The following is a 19,795-nucleotide window of genomic DNA, read 5'->3' as shown; positions in this document are numbered from 1 at the left end:
ATCTTCCCCAGGGCACGTACCATTACTCAAAGCCAAAATTGCATTCTGAACCTTCAGAATAGTAATTGGGTTTCTCAGACCCTGAAAGGCATCTCTTGATAGCTTAGGTAAGGCAAGATCACACTATGCAACACGATGCCCCCTGAACTCAGATTACAGAATAATCTCAAAACTTTTAAGAAAAATCTAAAAACATGGCTCTTTAAAAAAGCCTTCACTAAAGAGTGTGGAGGGTAGAGAATGAATTTACTCAATCCTACATTTAAGAAGTAATATCTCAAAGAGATAGTAACTCAATAATACACCTGGACTTGACCAACATTACTCAAATAATGATTTTATTTATGAAATTGTAACCGAACTTTATTGGCACCTGCTAGAATGTACGATATCCTAGATTTACTAACCTTAGTCTATGTGCCTATTTGTAAACCGTTGCAATGGTATAGAAAAGTTTTTAAATAAATAAATAAATAAATAAAGATCACACCAAAAAATGTTACTTTCATTTTCATTCGCTACTAGTTCAGAAGTGTACAGGGACATATATTAATCCCTGAAGGCCATACAAATATCACTAGCATTGCAGGAGATGTCACCTGAAGGGATCCTCACCAGGTTTAAGTTAATGAAAGTCTTCAGTTTGTGGGCTAAAAATGTATCCGCTTAATTTCCTTTATCATAGAAAAGTTATTTAAGCCTATGAAGAGTCTTATCCACTTTTTACATAACAGTAAATTTGAGATTACCCTCTTATTCACCACAACCTCCTTAAGTTAACTGGAACAATATTTCTTATTTAACATCTCAGCCTTACTTAACACAGCTCTTGACCTTTTTTCGAGATCTCTAAAAGCATGGGTTCTAGCGGCATTTAATGCTATCAACTTCCCTCTAAGAATAGCTTTAGTGGCATCCCAGTGAACAGCGACTGTAAGAAGGAGGCACTGTGAGTTAATCTGAAAAAAGGAATGGAACATTTTATTTATATTGGTGTAATATACAAACCTCCATTACAGACAAAAAAACCCCAGATATATTCATTTATTTATATGCGATATTTCTATACCATCTATCAGAATGTCTAGGTGGTTTACAATGGAGGATATTCACAAAATTGTTATGAAAGATGAGGTGCTATTGCTAGGGGATTTCAATCTACCAGATGTTGATTGGGACATCCTGGCTGCAGTGACTTCTGGAAGCAGGAGATCCTGGATTCTCTGTAAGGAGGACTCTTCTGTCAACTGGTTATGGAACCCACATGGGAGGTGGCGGTACTGGACCTGCTGCTTAGCAATGTGGACAGTATCTCTGGTGTTGTAGTGGTTTATCATCTGGGAATGGTGTGGTTCAGTATCAGGGCAAAGAGAAGAAAGCTCATTCAGAGGTAAGCCTCCTGGACTTTAGGAAAACTAACTGTGTTAAAATGTGGGTCTCGTTGGTTGGATGGGAAAATCTAGGGGACGTAGAATGGCAGTGAGCAAAACTTAAAGGAGATATCATTAGAGCAACTAATCTTTTTGTTAGTAATGTTAATAAATAGAAGAGAAAAAAGAGACCATTATGGTTTTCTAAAAAAGTAGCTGTAAAGGTAAGGGAGAAAAGGTTAGCATTAAACTACAGGGGATCTCAGAAAGAGGAAGACAGGCGACAATATCTGGAAAAATTTAAAGAAGATGTGAAAGAGGTCAGGAATGGAAAGTTGCAACTGGTATTAAAAATAGCAAATACGATAAAACAGGGGACAAGACTCTTTTAGATTTGTTAGAGATGGAAGGAAGCGCAAAAGTGGCATCGTGAGACTCAATAGAAGAGGAGGAATATATAGAGGATGATGAGGAAAAGCAAAATTGCTTAACAAATGTTTCTTTTCGGTGCTCACTGTGGAAGGGCCTGGAGTAGGACCACATAAAACAAACATATAAGATTGGAAATGGGGTAAGGCTCAATCGATTTTCAGAACAGTGTGTTCGTGAGGCACTAACCAAACTTAAAGTAGAAAAGGTGATGGGGTCTGATAGGATACATTAGAGGGTAGTAAGGGAATTTAGAGATGTCCTGGTAACTCCGCTGACCTTTTCAATGCTTCTTTAGAGTCTGGAGTAGTTACGGAGAATTGTAGATGGGCAGATGTGGTTCTTTTTCATAAAAATGGAAGTAAGGAGGAAGCAGGGAACTACAGCCCTATCAGATAAAAAGGTTTTCAGGAAAAAGTTGAAATCCCACTTGTTTCAGGCAAGTGGGATTTCAACTTTTGTGTGTTTTACTATTGTTATATGTTGTTATGTATATTTTTATTGTGTAATGTTTTTTAAATGTATTGTAACCCACTTAGCTCAATAGTTTTGTTATAAGCGGGTTATAAATGTCTTTAAATAAATACAGGCTGATTATTCTGACCTCTATGATGAGCAAATTAATGGAATTGCTGTTAAAACAGAGGGTAGTACAGTTTTTGGAATCCAATGGATTGCAAGATACGAGGTACCATGGTGTAACCAGAGGTAAATTTTGTGAGACAAATCTGATCAATTTCTTTGATTGGGTGACCAGAGAGTTGGATAAAGGGAGACCACTAGGTGTAATGAAGTTGGATTTCAGTAAGGCCTTTGACACAGTTCCCTTATGAGAGGCTTCTAAGAAACTAAAAAGTCATGGGATAGGAGGCGATGTCCTTTCGTGGATTACAAACTGGTTAAAAGACAGGAAACAGAGAGTAGGGTTACATGGTCAATTTTCTCAGTGGAAAAGGGTAAATAGTGGAGTGCCTCAGAGATCTGTACTTGGACTGATGCTTTTCAATATATATTTATAAATGATCTGGAAAGGAATAAGACGATTGAGGTTATCAAATTTGCGGATGATATAAAATTATTCAGAGTAGTTAAATCACAAGCGGATTGTGATACATTACAGGAGGACTTTGCAAGACTGGAAGAATGGGCCATCCAAATGGCAGATGAAATTTAATGTGGACAAGTGCAAGGTGTTGCATATAGGGAAAAATAACCCTTGCTGTAGTTACACGATGTTAGGTTCCATATTAGGAGCTACCATCCAGGAAAAAGATCTAGGCATCATAGTGATAATACTTTAAATTCGTCGGCTCAGTGTGCTGCAGCAGTCAAAAAAGCAAACAGAATGTTAGGAATTATTAGGAAGGGAATGGTGAATAAAATGGAAAATGTCATAATGCCTCTATATCGCTCCATGGTGAGACCGCACCTTGAATACTGTGTATAATTCTGGTCGCCGCATCTCAAAAAAGATATAGTTGCGATGGAGAAGATACAGAGAAGGGCAACCAAAATGATAAAGGGGATGGAACAGCTCCCTTATGAGGAAAGGCTGAAGAAGTTAGGGCTGTTCAGCTTGGAGAAGGAGACGGCTGAGGGGGGATATGATAGATGTGAGTAGATGTGAATCAGTTATTTACACTTTTGGATAATAGAAGGACCGGGGGCATTTAAGACTAATCGGAGAAAATTCTTTTTCACTCAACGCACAATTAAGCTCTGGAATTTGTTGCCAGAGGATGTGGTTAGTGCAGTTAGTGTAGCTGGGTTCAAAAAAGGTTTGGATAAGTTCTTGGAGAAGAAATCCATTACATGCTATTAATCAAGTTTACTTAGGGAATTGCCACCGCTATTAATTGCATCAGTAGCATGGGATCTTCTTAGTGTTTGGGTAATTATCAGGTTCTTGTGGCCTGGTTTGGCCTCTGTTGGAAAAGTTAAGCATCAAGCGACTAGACTCCCAGGGGCCATGGGGAACCAATGGATGTCGGTCCCTCGATGTCTACTCCTCCTTTGGGGCCCTCTCGGGAACAAGGAGCCAGGGATAGGCCCTTGTTGGCATCGTGGTGTTCCAAAACCTCTGGTTCATCTACATCCTCGGTGTCATGGAAAGACCAGACCGAGCACCATGGGAAGCCTCAAAAACATTGGCACTTGTCACTATCTTCGCACTGCACCGGACTCAGGATGGCACCGGTGTCCACCATGATGCCCCCGATGAGACTCTGTGGAGAGGAAGCATCGACCTCCCTCATACTGTTAAGTGCTACACCATTTTTTATGATGCTTAAGGCCAGGGAGACAAGAACACTTAGATGTTGGTAGAAAGCATAATTTTTTATTTTTTTAGTATAAGTATTCTTGGGAGATGTGGATGCCATGTCTCTTACACACTGACTACCAGCATCTCATTGTATACAAGAAGTGATCCTTCTTTTATAAATAACATTCAATATTGTGGAAGATTCTCTTGTGCCCAAAGCATCATTTACATAGGTTATCATGTCAATCACATGATGACTATCTCTAAACTGCCCTGATTAGTTTTCCCAGGTGTGGCCCATTTGCCCTCACTTTCGAGATAGTCCTTTGTTCTGTTAAAATCTTACTGGTCAAGGTAATTAACACATGGCTGTGTTGCGAAAGAGTGCCTCTGTAGTGTTCATATGGCTTGAAGGTCCCGCCGTTGCTTTCTTCTTTGTGACCCTATGAATAGGCCTCACCTTTCTGGTGCAAGCTTGACTGCCTTTATAGATATCCAGAGACATTCTGTAAGTCATGCTCAGAAAGTCACTTAGAGTTCATTCAGCCCAAGCAGGCTAAAGAAAAACAGAGGATTCTGGGGATTTCCTTCTCCATGTTGGTTTTCTGTTCAGGCCCACTCATCAATACCCAGTAGTCCTAGTTGTTCCCCACCAATATCTGTGCTGGGAAGGCTCCAGTGATGCCTCTTCCTCCTTCAGTCCTTACTTCAGCAGACTTCCAGGAGGAACTAGACCGCAGGGTGCAACAAGCGGTGCTCCAAGCCATTCAGGGCATCGAACCGCCAGCTTCACAGGTGCCTCCCTTGGTGTCCGAGCCTCCCCTTGCGATGCTGGCACCACTGCTGTGCCTTGATGTCCTCTTGGGTGTCCTGCTCCACAGCTGCTTCTGGCGCCCAGGGGTCCCTCGATGCCCCAATGGCTGCCAAGTCCTCCTCCCTCTGTAGTCATCCCCATTGAGGGTTCCTTAGAGGAGGACAATGTTTCCCAACTGAGGGCACCTTCGTGGACTCTGGTACCGTGCTCAGTTTTGCCCGGTCGGATACCTGGCCCTTCAGGGACCTCTGTGCCCTCGAGGCCATTGGTGCTGCCTGTTTCATCTGTACCTTTGGTGCTGGGTCCGAGAGGCTTGGACAGGGATCCTCCACGAGGGCTCCCAGGGGACTTCAGCAAGGAGGACACCCCCTATGATCCCTGGGGGGGATGATACTTCGGAGTCTTCTTCACAGGACTCTGCAGACCTGCCATCAGATTCATCTCTTCTGGACAAGAGGCGCTGGTCACCACCGGAGGATCTGACTTAGTGGCTTTGTGCGGGCGATGGCGGAATCCAACCCTTTTCAGCTCCTTATGAAGGAGGATGCCCACCATAAAATGCTGGAGGTTCTCCAGTTCGTTGATGCCCCAAAGGAGGTCTTGATTATCCCCATCCATGTTATTTTTAAGGAATTATTCCTCAGGATGTGGGAGCACCCCGTCTCTGTGCCTCTGGTGAACCTAAGACAGATGCAGTCTACATAATTCAACCGGCCTTGGGATTTGAGAGGCGTCAGCTCCTGCACCAGTTGATGATGGTGGAGTCTGCCCTCAAAAAGGCCAAACTTTCCTGAACACACATCTGCGCCTCTGGGACAGGAGCACCGGGCAGCAGATGCCCTAGGTAAGAAAGTGTACCAGGGCACAATATTGATCGCCTGGATTGCTCCTACCAGCTGTATATGACCAAGTGCACTCATAACCTCTGGAAGCAGGTTCAAGAGTTGGCTGAATACCTCTCCCAGCAGCAGCAGGAAGCCTTCCTTACAGTTGCCCAGCAAGGCTTGGAGTGTGTCAAACACAAGGTGCGTTCCACCTATGATGTGTTTGAGATAGCGGCTAGGGTGGCGGCAGCGGGCATTAGGACCCATAGAATGGCGCGGCTCTGACCTCCAGCCAGAAGTCCAGGATAAGCTCATAGACCTGCCCCGGGAGGACTTAATGGTCCGATTGAATGGGAAGCATTTTTTTTAACGTGGGCCGAGGATAGTGCAGGTGTCATCTATTGAGCACTTAGATCAGGATATATAAGCTAGGAGAGATGTAGTTACGCTCTTTACATTTGTCTGACATGTGACTTCCGTTGTCATGGAGGAGGGAGATATACTTGGTGAAGGTAGGAATTTGGCAGTCGGTTTGTTTAAATTCTGACCCATCTTCTATTGTTTTCAGTTGTTTATTTGTAGCTGCCTGTGTTTAGATATTGTGATGTAATATTGTTGAATCTCCACTTTGAGATTTTGTTTGTTTGAATTCCAGAGATTGGAACAATAAATTGAAGGATGTGAGCCATGCTTAAACGGCTGGCTGATTTTACATTAGACTAAGTTTTGATTACCCTGTGTGGGAGTGAGTCTTGTTGAAGGTTAGTTGATTATTTAAAGATTGAAGTTAGTTATAGGTGGTTATGGAATGTTAAGCACATTTTGTTCTATTGACAGATATAGAAAATTATGCTATCTGTTGGTTTTGATGAGTCCCTGATGAAGCCCCGGCGGGGGTGAAACAAGGCGCCGTTGTTGGACTTAGCGCAGTTTTGAAGAGTGAAGGTGAATCTAGTCCCTGTGGAGAAACGGGATGGATTGAAGATATAGTTTATGGTGAAGGTTACTTAGTCCCTATGAAGAAACGGGACGGTTTCTATACATAATGTATTGTTGAATGTAAAATCATATAACCCATTGTGAAGTAATAGGATTGAGCTATCCCCATATAAAATAATATAAGAAAACAAGGATGTATAAAGTTACATTGTTTGAAATAACGAGATAAAAACTTATGGTGCACTGTGGGAATACTCTAAAATTAGAGATAAATTGGGTGAGTATTCTTTCTACGGTGATATCACCTTCTTTGCTTTGCCACTGATTCTGGACCTTGAACCCTGTAATTTTATGAGCACATGGATGTAGGGTGGGAGGGGAGGGATTTTTTGGGTGGGGGGGTATGCGGCACCGATTATGTATCTTACGTGTTATGCTGTTGTGAAATGTCGTGCTGTTTATTTTGTACTTTTTGATAACCTAATAAAATTATAAGTAAAAAAAAAAAATAAAAAATTGGGTGAGTAAAATTTAGGATGTCACATTGTTTTGATGTTTTGTTTTTAATGGTGTGTATGGAATGAGTGAATGTGATTAGTTAGTTTTAACTTTGTCTAGTGAGAATCATGCTTTTACATGAATAATAAAAAGATGTTTTGCATGACATGATTATAATATATAGCAGATTCTCTCTTTGATTTCTAATTAGGTAGCATATTGCACATCTGGCAAAACAAATAGAACAGGTTTGACCTTTAGAAGGCAGGTCAAAGTTCTTGATGTCAGGGTGATATCAACATTGACTGCCAATTTAAGGTATGTCTCCTTAGAAGAAGTTTAGCTGGCTATATTATGGAGCTTTTTCCATACTCTCACTAGTCCATATTGCCTTGATAGGCTTCCCATCAGGATTCTAGTTTGACACTCTGTGCTACAAAGCCTGTTTGTGGTATAAAGCCCAACTTCTTCCTCCTAGGGCTCATTTCTGTTGATTTTACTGTCCTTGCTTTCCATATCCTATGCTTATATGCAAAATGGGAAAAGATCAGAGTGAAGATTTGCCATAAAATATAATTATGTTTTCATGTCTTGTCTTCCTCTCTCTTATTTGAAGGCCATCCTTTGCTAGGACTTCTCACCTTTGTAATTCATTATCTACACTTGTGCTTTGAGAAGATGTACTTTCTTACCTGTAACAATTGTTCTTTAATAATGAGATGCCCAATAAGCCACAGTGCCCACCCATTATTTTTACTCCAGCTATAAGTTATTTGTTTAGCTAAGTTATGCAAATAACTAAAGAGCAACAGGGCTGGCAAGGCATAGAAAGTCCACATGCATGGGCAAAAGCCTTTTGAGAAATTTCTAGAAGATTCCTCAGGCTCTGTGCAGGTTGCAGGACCCAAAAGTGTGGCTCACGGTATGGCTCTCTATTGATTTCATTTCTATAGTGAGTTTACCTTTGGGTGTTAAATGACTTCACGGACATCTCTTTTGCAGGGGACGTGTACTTGAGGGAGTGGGCAGTATCCTCCTTTCTGGGCCTAATGGCAGTGGGAAAACAACTGTTGCCCGTGTTGCCTGCAGCCGCCTTGGTTTGCACCTCTACAAGGTAAATACATTTGTATAATTGAAGTTTGTTGTACTGTAAACTGGGGCCCGTATAGAACCATCCCCTCAATCCTGGGCCTCCCCACTCCATTGCATCCAAAATGAACTGGAATCACATAAGGTTCACTGCTTATTCTGTGGCCTGGATTGGCCACTGTTGGAAACAGGATGCTGGGCTTGATGGACCCTTGGTCTGACCCAGTATGGCATGTTCTTATGTTCTGTCTTATTTAACATGATTTCCTAAATATTCGGTGAGGCTTGACATGTTATATTTGAAATGAGCTTCCCTTGCGATTTTATATTGCCGTTATTGGCACAGCCTATTGTTTTCTTTCAAGCATGTTCGGCTGATGTGCCATGAATTAAACTTGGTGTGTGTTTTAATCCAAGTTTTTTTCACTGGGTTCTTAAAAAACCATTGTAAAAATAACAAGGTTTACCAGTTCTGAGGTTTCTGTCTCTATTAAAAAATATTGTTATTTAAAAATCTTTGACCACAGTAGAATAAAGATCGGTTTTTAATAGAATTGTCTGTACCACTTGTTACCATACACAGTTAGTTAATTTTCCAGTTGATACATTAGAGACTAGCTGGTACCACAGATCAGCCCAGACACCCGCCTATCCTAGATCTGATATGTCCGCTCGAATGTTCTGTCTTTTTCTACAGGTTTTTTCAATTATCTGATTTGTTGTCTACTATTACTAAAGGCACCGGAAGCATCTAACAGATGAAAATAAAATTGTATGCAAGAGCGTTTTTATTCATACAGAATCCTTTCAATTGTTCACTTTGTTAGTTTTTTCTTATTGCTTGCTTGATCTTTGGGAAGTTATATCTGCTTTGAAAGTACTTTATACTGAGGGGGTGTAGGGTAGGTTCTGTCCTGATATAGGATACCCTCACAGTTTTGGTCTGTCTCCACCTGCTGAACAGGAGGCTCAACCCACGGTCTGGACTGATCCGTGGTACTACAGGAACGAAAATTAGCAGGTAAGAACCAATTTTCCTTTACTGTTGCTAATAATAGCAGTGGCTATTTTCTAAGTCAACTTAATTAATAGCAGGTAATGGACTTCTCCTCCAAGAACTTATCCAATCCTTTTTTGAACCCAGCTACACAAACTGCACTAACCACATCCCCTGGCAACAAATTCCAGAATTTAATTGTGCGTTGAGTGAAAAAGAACTTCCTCCGATTAGTTTTAAATGTGCTACATGCTAACTTCATGGATTTCCCCCTAGTCTTTCTATTATCCTTTTTTATTAATTTTCAATTTCTCATTCAATTTGATGTATTTATGTTCAATATATTTATAAAACTTTGAGCCAAACAACATTAAAAACACAGATCCATCATCTTCAAACATACAACTTGACTAATATATAGATCTAACAGGATACAATTTACTATTTCCTATTCCCCTCCCTGCCCAACTTTAACCCACCTATCACTCTAAATAATACAAGGCTAAATACAATAGGAAAATAACAAAATAGGAAAATAGGAATCTAGGGCGAGAACCTCTCAATTAAGTGTTACCAAGCAGTAGTGAGATCTTAAGTGAAGACATTTTTATTAATACTGATAGATTAACTCTTATCTCTGCAGGACACCTGGTGGCAATTTAGGAGAGTGTGCCAGAGTATTGGAATCCTTGAGAAAGAACATTTCTGAATTTACCCCAAATATCCATCATCCAATAAAAGCATTTCTTAGAGCTAATTTTGGCAGATAAATACTCAAAAGTAAATAATTTCACCAACAGATTAAACTAAAGTGAATGTTGAGATTGTGTCAAGCCCAGCCATGTAGATAAAAATGACATTTTTCCTCACCAAGGCGCCTTCTTTAAAAAGGCACAGTACCTCAGAAACTCAGTCAGGGGCGAAGGCTGCCGAAGGCCAAATAGCCATAAATGAGGATCATTTGGAATATCTAATTTGACAAAGTTCTCCATGAGAGGCTTCTAGGAAAAGTAAAAAGTCATGGGATAGGAGGCGATGTCCTTTCGTGGATTACAAACTGGCTAAAAGACAGGAAACAGAGAGTAGGATTAAATGGACAATTTTCTCAGTGGAAGGGAGTGGGCAGTGGAGTGCCTCAGGGATCTGTATTGGGACCCTTACTTTTCAATATATTTATAAATGATCTGGAAAGAAATACGACAAGTGAGGTAATCAAATTTGCAGATGATACAAAATTGTTCAGAGTAGTTAAATCACAAGCAGATTGTGATAAATTGCAGGAAGACCTTGTGAGACTGGAAAATTGGGCATCCAAATGGCAGATGAAATTTAATGTGGATAAGTGCAAGGTGATGCATATAGGGAAAAATAACCATTGCTATAGTTACACAATGTTAGGTTCCATATTAGGAGCTACCACCCAAGAAAGAGATCTAGGCATCATAGTGGATAACACATTGAAGTCGTCGGTTCAGTGTGCTGCGGCAGTCAAAAAAGCAAACAGAATGTTGGGAATTATTAGAAAAGGAATGGTGAATAAAACGGAAAATGTCATAATGCCTCTGTATCGCTCCATGGTGAGACCGCACCTTGAATACTGTGTACAATTCTGGTCGCCGCATCTCAAAAAGATATATTTCCGATGGAGAAGGTACAGAGAAGGGCGACCTAAATGAGAAAGGGAATGGAACAGCTCCCCTATGAGGAAAGACTAAAGAGGTTAGGACTTTTCAGCTTGGAGAAGAGACGACTGAAGGGGGATATGATAGAGGTGTTTAAAATCATGAGAGGTCTAGAACAGGTAGATGTGAATCGGTTATTTACTCTTTCGGATAGTAGAAAGACTAGGGGGCACTCCATGAAGTTAGCATGGGGCACATTTAAAACTAATCGGAGAAAGTTCTTTTTTACTCAACGCACAATTAAACTCTGGAATTTATTGCCAGAGGATGTGATTAGTGCAGTTAGTATAGCTGTGTTTAAAAAAGGATTTGATAAGTTCTTGGAGGAGAAGTCCATTACCTACTATTAAGTTCACCTAGAGCAGGGGTCAGGAACCTTTTTGGCTGAGAGAGCCATAAACGCCACATATTTTAAAATGTAATTCCATGAGAGCCATACAATATGTTTAAAACTAAATACAAGTTAATGTGTGCATTTTATGTAAGATCACACTTTTAAAGTACAATAAGTCTCTGAAAATATTACACCAGGCCTTAAGACACCAATACATCTCGTATTAGGAAAACGGACCAAGTCAGGCTGCTATATGGTCCTACACAGAAACTACACGCCAGCAGAAAACCTCACCTGAATCACGTGCTGTCCCTCACCTAACATAGAATAAAGAGACCAAAACGCATAACAAGAAGCATGCAGACAAAAACTGAATTGGAAACTGCAACAAGCCAGAGTCTCTGTATGCAGTGTAACAAAGGAAAAAAGAAACATCACACAACCTTATAAAACAAATCAAGAAATATAAAATCATCAGCAGTAAAACTGTACTAACAAAAAGAACATATTTCGAAACAGCTGATGAGTGGAATATCCAATAATTAAAAACTCATATAAAACATTTCCAGATACCAACAAAATATTTCAAAATAGCAGACACAAAGACCCAGTAATGAAAAATAATAAGGATACAAAAATTTTTTTGCTCTGCATACCTGGGAACATTTGATATCCAGGTGTCCTGAGATTGTTCTGAATTAGCAGGAGGTGGGGTGGTTTGCTTGGAACTTTCTCCTCTCTCAGTCACAAACCAGCGCTCTCTCTCACACTGGCTCTCAATGACACACTTATACACACATGCTCTCAGTCACTCACATATACACATGCTTTTTCTCTCTCACTTATACAGGCTCTTAATTACACATTTACACACATGCTATCTATCTTTTCTCACTTACACACACACACACAGGCTTTCAATCACATAAATACATGCTGTCTTTTTCTCTCACACACAGACTCTCATTCACATGCTTACAAACATGTCCTCTCTTTCTCTCATTTACACACAGGCTCTCAATCACATACTCACATGCTCCATCACCTAAACCAGCTCTCAATCACACACAGACACACATGATCTCTCTCTTACTTATACACACAGGCTCTTAATCATACATACACATGATTTCTCTCACACACAAAGGATCTCAATCATACTCTTTCACACAAACAGGTTTTCAATCACAAACTTACACATACAGGTTCCCAATGGTAAACTTACATTCATGCTCTCTCTCTCTCACAGGCAGGCTCTCAATCACAGACATACTCTCTTTCACATGTACAGGCTCTCAATCATTCACATACATGCAATCTCTCTCACTCACTCACTCACACACACACACACACACACACAAACAGCCCCCCCCCCCCCCCGCGGCCCGGAAGAGGAAGTGGAGAGTATCGGGTGCGTGCGCGGCAAGAAGAGGCCACGCTAGTGCGCTCGGCATCGGCCCGAAGAAAAGAAGACTGCAGCGCGGCTCGGAGGAAAATGAAGATCTTCAACCGCGGCCGATGGGATTCCGCCTCCGCTGAAAATGAAGAGGTTAGCGTTGGGAGGAAGCTGCTGCTGCCGCGAGTTCCCGGGGTGGGGGAGAGAGAGAGTGAATGAGTGAGCAAATCACTCTCTCTCTCCCCCACCCCGGGAACTCGCGGCAGCAGCAGCCTCCTCCCAACGCTAACCTCTTCATTTTCAGCGGAGGCGGAGGCAGAGTCCCATCGGCCGCGGTTGAAGATCTTCATTTTCCTCCGAGCCGCGCTGCAGTCTTCTTTTCTTCGGGCCGATGCCGAGCGCACTAGCGTGGCCACTTCTTGCCGCGCACGCACCCGATACTCTCCACTTCCTCTTCCGGGCCGCGGGGGGGGGGAGAAGAGAGCACGCCGGTGCTGCTGACTCCAGCTGTCCTGCCGCGTTCCGCCCAGGCTGACAGCATTTTAAGCCCGGGCGGAGGAGGACCGGGGAGCAGCTGGGTCAGCGGGAAAGTGTGGCGACACTTGTCTGCGAGCCAGATGCAGCCCTTAAAAGAGCCATATCTGGCTCGCGAGCCATGGGTTCCCGACCCCTGACCTAGAGAATAGCCACTGCCATTAGCAATGGTAACATGGAATAGACTTAGTTTTTGGGTACTTGCCAGGTTCTTGTGGCCTGGATTGGCCACTGTTGGAAGCAGGATGCTGGGCTTGATGGACCCTTGGTCTGACCCAGTATGGCATTTTCTTATGTTCTTACATACAATGTACTGAATGTGGAAAGTCTAGTTGCTTCCTGTAAGGAAGTACTGGACAGGAATTTGTTTTTATTGTGTTGCATATGTGTATTTATTATGAATATAAATATGTAATTTGCTTCAAACAGTGATGGAAGTTAAAGGATATAAGACATTTTAAATAAATAATCAAAAGTTACTGGGCCAGGTGCAAGAATTGGTTAAGAAGTACAGCTACTAGGGGAGGAAGTGGCGTCATCAGGGATGGTGGAAGCTTGAAAGAGAGCTCCTCCAGATGCCAAGCGAAAATCCCACAACATCGCATTGAACTGTTGGTTCTCCAGACCGAATTTTGGATAGACTGATAGCGGTTAATGAGCGGATGACGACCAGGAGGAAATTGGTAGATCTCAAGCAATTTTCGTATTGAAGATCGGAGAAAACTTGGGAGCCAACTCAAATCAAAATGGCGGAGGTCATTGAGGAAAGCGATAGCGGGCCCGAGCTAGACATGGAACGGAAAGCCTCCTAGAAAGAAGAGGTGATCCCCACCAGAGCGGAATTCCGATCCTGGTTCTGCGAGCTAAGACTTGATATTAAGAACCATAAATATGATGATATGTCTGCCATTAACGACATGAAGGAAGGCATGGCAGAAATCGGACGGCGACTGGTCTGGATGGAGGCCCAAGCGGAGGAACTTAAAAATATGGAACAAGACATGAGGAGCCTACAACATACTTGTGATGACCTGGCTTTAAAACTAGAAGACATCGAGAACAGGACGAGGCAAAATAACTTGCGATTCCAGGGAATACCGGAGTCCAACGACACTTTGAACTGCATGGAAGTCATACAACAAATTTACTCCACCTTACTTCAAGAAGGTGGCAAAACTGTAGGTGGGGAAGAGAATTCTATTAAAATTGAAAGAGCACACAGAGCGCTAGGACAGCGGCAACCGAATCAAGCGAGAGACATCATAGTGTGCTTTCATAATTATCAGGAGAAAGAGAGGATTTACCACCAAGTGAGGCAACAGCCATCCTTTCAGTGGAAGGGACATATCACGGTATTCGCTGACTTGGAGGCCATTACCCTTCGTAAGAGGTAAGAGCTGCGGGCTGCTACAGCCCTACTTTTGCAGGAAGAGATAAAATACCGCTGGCTTGTACCCTTTTGGGTTGCAATTCTTGAAACAAGGAACCACCTACAAAATCAAGAATGTGAATGATACAGCAAAGGTTTTGATGGATGCTGGTTACTCTGCTCAAGATGTTCAAAATACCACCCCGACTCTGGCCTCAAAGATCAGAGCAACCAAGACGGCAGCGGGTGGACAGAGGAGGACGTCGACTGAAACGGAATTCCCGAGCCCAACAACTTCTAAGGATGCCACCTGAGAAAGGACTAATATGAGACTGGTATTGCTTAAATACGAAAGTTCAAAAATGCCGGGCTGAACTATTAGCATTTTGCGGCAAAGTTCCTTGGATGAATCAGTTTACAGTGATGCAGTTCTAACAAGTTACGCTATATTTTTCATGTTGCGGGGATGACCGTTTGGCATCAGGGGGGATATGAGTTCCTTGTGATTTTCCTCCTATGTTAACTTTCAATCCTCCCTATGGGGACGATTGTTGTGGGAAATAGAAGGGAGGGAGGGAAGAGGGGTAAAGGCTGCTATTATTTTATTACTTACTATAAGACAACGAAGATGGTATACTCAGCTGTGAATTTCCCTTACTCAGTCTAGTAGCAGATTGTTAGACAGAAGGGTCATCAGGAAATATATGACAAGCTCCTTCCTTAAATGGTTAATCTGGTCTGCTTCACCTATGCAAAGTTTCATGATATTATTTAACACCAATGGCGGCATTTAAAATACTATCTATGAATGTCAAAGGTCTGAATTCTTTTCGAAAACGTAAACTGTTATATAATGAGTTGCAACAGCAAAATGCAGCAGTGGCATTGATTCAAGAATCACATCTAAATGCCAGGCATTTGGGGTTAAAGCGCTCCTCACAATACCCTATACAATATTGGGGGGAGGAAGGTAAGGACCCGGTCACAAGTCCAGCGACCAGGACCGCAACAGGGAATTTTTTCATATTTTGGCTAAGGCTCTTCAGAATTCGGTGGAAGGCCAATTTATATTAGGGGAGGATTTCAATTTGACGATTAATCAGTCACTGGACAATTCCAGGGGTTCGGCTGTAGCTTCCCATAAAGATAGAAAGGCCCTCAAAACTTTGCTGACAGATTTGAATGTGGTAGATGTTTGGCGAATGAGATTTCCTAAATCCGAAAATTATAGCTTCTACTCTCGCCCGCATAACACCTACTCACATATCGATATGATAATGGTTGACAAAGGTTTAATAAATAATACAACTAGCACGGACATAGAACATTTATTTATTTATTTATTATTTAAGTGTTTTTATACGATAACCGTGTTTACATAGAACATATAATAATGATAGAGAAAATACATTGAACAATTTGGTTACATGGCAAACAGAGAAAGGAGAATAACTTTATATGCAGAGTGAACATAACTGTTGATATAAGTATATATATATATATTGGGTACTATATACAATGTTTGGATAAAAATTAGGTAATAAGGCATATTTAGAGATAGGTATATATTATTGAAACTAAAGAAAGGTGCATGATGTTATATGCATAGTGAAACAACTGAGACTAAAGGCATATATATATATTGTATACTATACACAATGTTTGGTTAAAGATTATGGTAACAGGCATGCTTAACATGCGGTATATATCATTAAAACTAGCGAGTAGACGGCTGTTGAAATAAAATATGTGTAAAGGAAAATGGCTTGGTGACTAGGCATGTTCAGAGAGCATTTTATGACTTTAGAGCAATTTATAACTTTAAAATAGAGCATAAGTGGCTGGGGGTAATGGTAGGCATTATGGATAGGCTAGCTTGAAAAGCCAAGTTTTCAATTTTTTTTTTATTTGTGTATGCAGGGTTCAATGCATAGGTCGGGAGGCATAGAGTTCCAGTTGATGGATCCTGCTGTTGAGAGTGCTCTGTCCCTAGTGGCGGTTCGTTGTGTAGTTTTAGGAGAGGGGATGTGGAGGGTTCCTTTATAGGCAGATCTGGTTGGCCTGTTGGAGGTGTTGAAGTGGAAAGAGTTGCTTAACCATGTGATGTTCTGATTGTGTAAGGTTTTGTGTATAAGGGAGAGTGTTTTGTAAAGAATTCTAGATGAGATCGGGAGCCAGTGTAGGTCTCTTAGGATGGGTGTGATGTGGTCTTTTCTACGGGTATTGGTGAGTATTCTGGCAGTGGCATTCTGTAATAGCTGGAGGGGTTTGGTGGTGGAGGTGGGGAGGCCTATTAGGAGAGAATTACAGTAGTCTATCTTGGCGAAGATTAAGGTTTGAAGAACGGTGCGTAAATCATGGGTGTGTAGGAGTGGCCTAATTTTTTTTAACACATGAAGTTTAAAATAGCTTTCCTTTAAAGTTAATTTTATGAATGCTTTAAGGTTCATCTGGTTGTCAATAGTAACACCCAGGTTGTGTACTTATTGAGTGAGGGGGGTAGAGAGGGGTGATGTGTTATTAAGTGTGGGGTGATGTGTGGTGGGATTATGGGAAATAATGAGTTCAGTTTTGTTGGTGTTGAGTGCCAAGTTGAGGTTAGATAGGAGGTGTTTGATCTAGTTAATGCAGTTGTTATAGACTCTTAATGAATTGTCTAGTGAATCGGTGATGGGGATAATAAATTGGACATCGTCCGCGTATATAAAGTAGACGATGCCTAAGTTGGTTAAGAGGTGGCAGAGGGGTAGCAGGTAGATGTTGAAGAGGTGGAAGAGAGGGCAGAGCCTTGGGGTACACCATGGGTAAGTTTAATGGGGTCAGATTCGCTATTGCTTAATTTGACCTTGAAATGTGTTTTCAAGGTATGATTTGAACCAACAATGGGCAGTTCCAGATATGCCTATGTTACAGAGGTTGTTTAGAAGGATCTTGTGACTGACGGTGTCGAAGGCAGAGGAGATGCCAAGCATCGCTAGGAGGAAGGCTTGACCATTATCCATGCCTTTGAGAATGGTGTCTGTGAGGGACAATAGGAGTGTTTCTGTACTGAAAAATTTACGGAAACCAAATTGAGATGGGGATAGAATGTTGTGTGTGTCTAGGTAATCAGTGAGGCGGAGGTTGACTACCTTTTCAGTGATTTTGGCTAATAGATTGTTTGAGATTGGGCGATAGTTCTGATGGGTCGAGATTAGGTTTTTTTAGGATGGGTTTAACAATTGCTTGTTTGAGGGAGGTGGGGAATACACCATGTGTGATGGAACAATTGATAATCTCTGCGAGGGTTGAGGCTATTGTGTTGGGGATGGTTTGTAGCATTTTGGAGGGGATGTTGTCTAGGGAGTGTGAGGAGGGTTTGATTTTCTTTAATAGGGCTTCAATTTCTAAAGCTGATGTGGTTTCAAGGTGTTCAAGGTTGGCAGTGGTGTCGGGGGGGGGGGGGGGTCATGGTGAAGTCTGTGTCAGGGGGAAAATTTGCTGTCAGATTGGTGACTTTGTTTTGGAAGAAGGAGGCTAGGTTGTCACATTTGCTTTTGGCGTCTAAGGATGGGCTGCGTGTGGGGGAAGGTTCAGTGAGATTTGATATCAGAGTGAATCACATAGTCTGACCACAGTCCGGTTTCGGTTGAGATAACTTTTCAATTTTTTGGATAGAGGGCAACTTTATTGGAAGCTCAATGACTCTCTATTAGATGATGTAGAATTTGACCCCTCCTTGGAAAGCATTATTATGGAATATCTGTCTCTCAATGATAATGCAGAAGTCTCCAATAGAATAGTATGGGAAGGCCTGAAAGCAGTCATCAGGGGCCACCTGATTGTGAGAGCATCACTTGTCAAAAAAATGACCCATCAAGAACGGGGCCATTTGATGGCTCAATTTGGAGTGGCAGAACAAACTCATAAACTACATCCCTCTAAGAACAATTGGCAAACTCTCCAAGGATTGCGAGATAAAATAGCGAATTTAGATGCCACCACAATAGCTTTCCAATTAGACATTCTTAAGCAAAATCTTTTTGAAGGGGGAACAAGGCGGGGAAACTTTTGGCTCCAAAATTGAAGAAATTTCAAACTCAAAACAATATAATTAAAATTAAAGATGAAAAGGGATCAATCCTAACGAGTACCAAAGAAATTAGACAGCGCTTCTTAAATTTTTATGCAGCACTATATAGTGCGGATGCCAATATTAGTGAATCCGGTATAGATACATATTTACGTACCATGGTGTTACCCCTTTTATCAGAGTCGGGATGTCTTAGCCTTGACAAGGAAATCACAACCTTGGAAGTTCAAACAGCCATTAAACATCTCAAAGCAGGGAAATCACCGGGACTAGATGGATACACGGCAAAATTCTACCAGACCTTCGGGAAGGTACTTATTGATCTTCTTATGAACAAGTTTAATTCCCTTTGTTGAGTTTTATATACCGTTATTCGGTAGAGCCATCATAACGGTTTACAAAGTGAACATTTTTTTCTTAAGTGTTGAAACATTATAGTAGTTTGAGCATATACAGAAATAAACATATCAAGTCCAATAAGTATTCTTAGGTTGGATGAGGAGGGTAAACATGTTTGGTTGGAGATTATAGTTGAGAGTTCATTTGATGGTTGGTGTGGTCAGATGACTGAGGGTCAGTGAAAAATTTGCGGAAGAAAAGAGTTTTTAGGTCTTTTTTGAATGTTTTTATGTTGTGCTGGGTTCTCAGGTCTTCAGGTAGATAGTAGTGAGAGATAGTGGGGTAATATCACAGTCCACTAACAAGGCTGGAAATACAGTTTTGGCCAAGCTGGGATGTGATCCATCTTTATGTGGTTCATACCGCCCAATCTCCCTAATCAATCTTGATTTAAAGATCCTGGCTAATATTTTGGCAGATAAGTTAAAGGGAGTGGTGGGTGATCTTGTTTTCCCTGACCAATTAGGATTCACCCCTGGCAGGATAGCTTCTGATAATGACAGGAAGACAGTAAATTTCATATGGTGGGCACAAAAGCAGAATATACCTGCCTTGCTTTTAACTATTGACGCCGAGAATGCGTTCGATTTAGTGCATTGGCCATATTTGTTCAAATTATTAGATCATATGAAATTTGGACCTCAGTATATTCAATGGATTGCCAAATTGTATGATTCCCTGATGGCTTGTATCAAAGTAAATGGGGATTATTCGGATTCTTTTCCGGTACAAAGAGGGACTTGGCAAGACTGTCCTCTTTCACCGCTTTTGTTTGCACTCGTTTTA

General features: G+C 41.5%; 1 protein-coding gene across 1 annotated transcript in view; it reads left to right on the top strand.

The window, feature by feature from the left end:
• The window catches only part of PEX6 (peroxisomal biogenesis factor 6), a 195,307-nt gene that overhangs the window by 41,424 nt on the left and 134,088 nt on the right, over positions 1-19,795 (top strand). The window contains exon 7 of the mRNA XM_029596736.1: positions 8,140-8,251. Coding sequence (XP_029452596.1) covers positions 8,140-8,251 — 112 coding nt within the window. The remainder of the gene's footprint in view (positions 1-8,139; positions 8,252-19,795) is intronic.

This window comes from Rhinatrema bivittatum, chromosome 3 (assembly GCF_901001135.1).
Source record: "Rhinatrema bivittatum chromosome 3, aRhiBiv1.1, whole genome shotgun sequence".
NCBI lineage: Eukaryota > Metazoa > Chordata > Amphibia > Gymnophiona > Rhinatrematidae > Rhinatrema > Rhinatrema bivittatum.
This window is presented reverse-complemented; position numbering and strand designations above follow the sequence as displayed.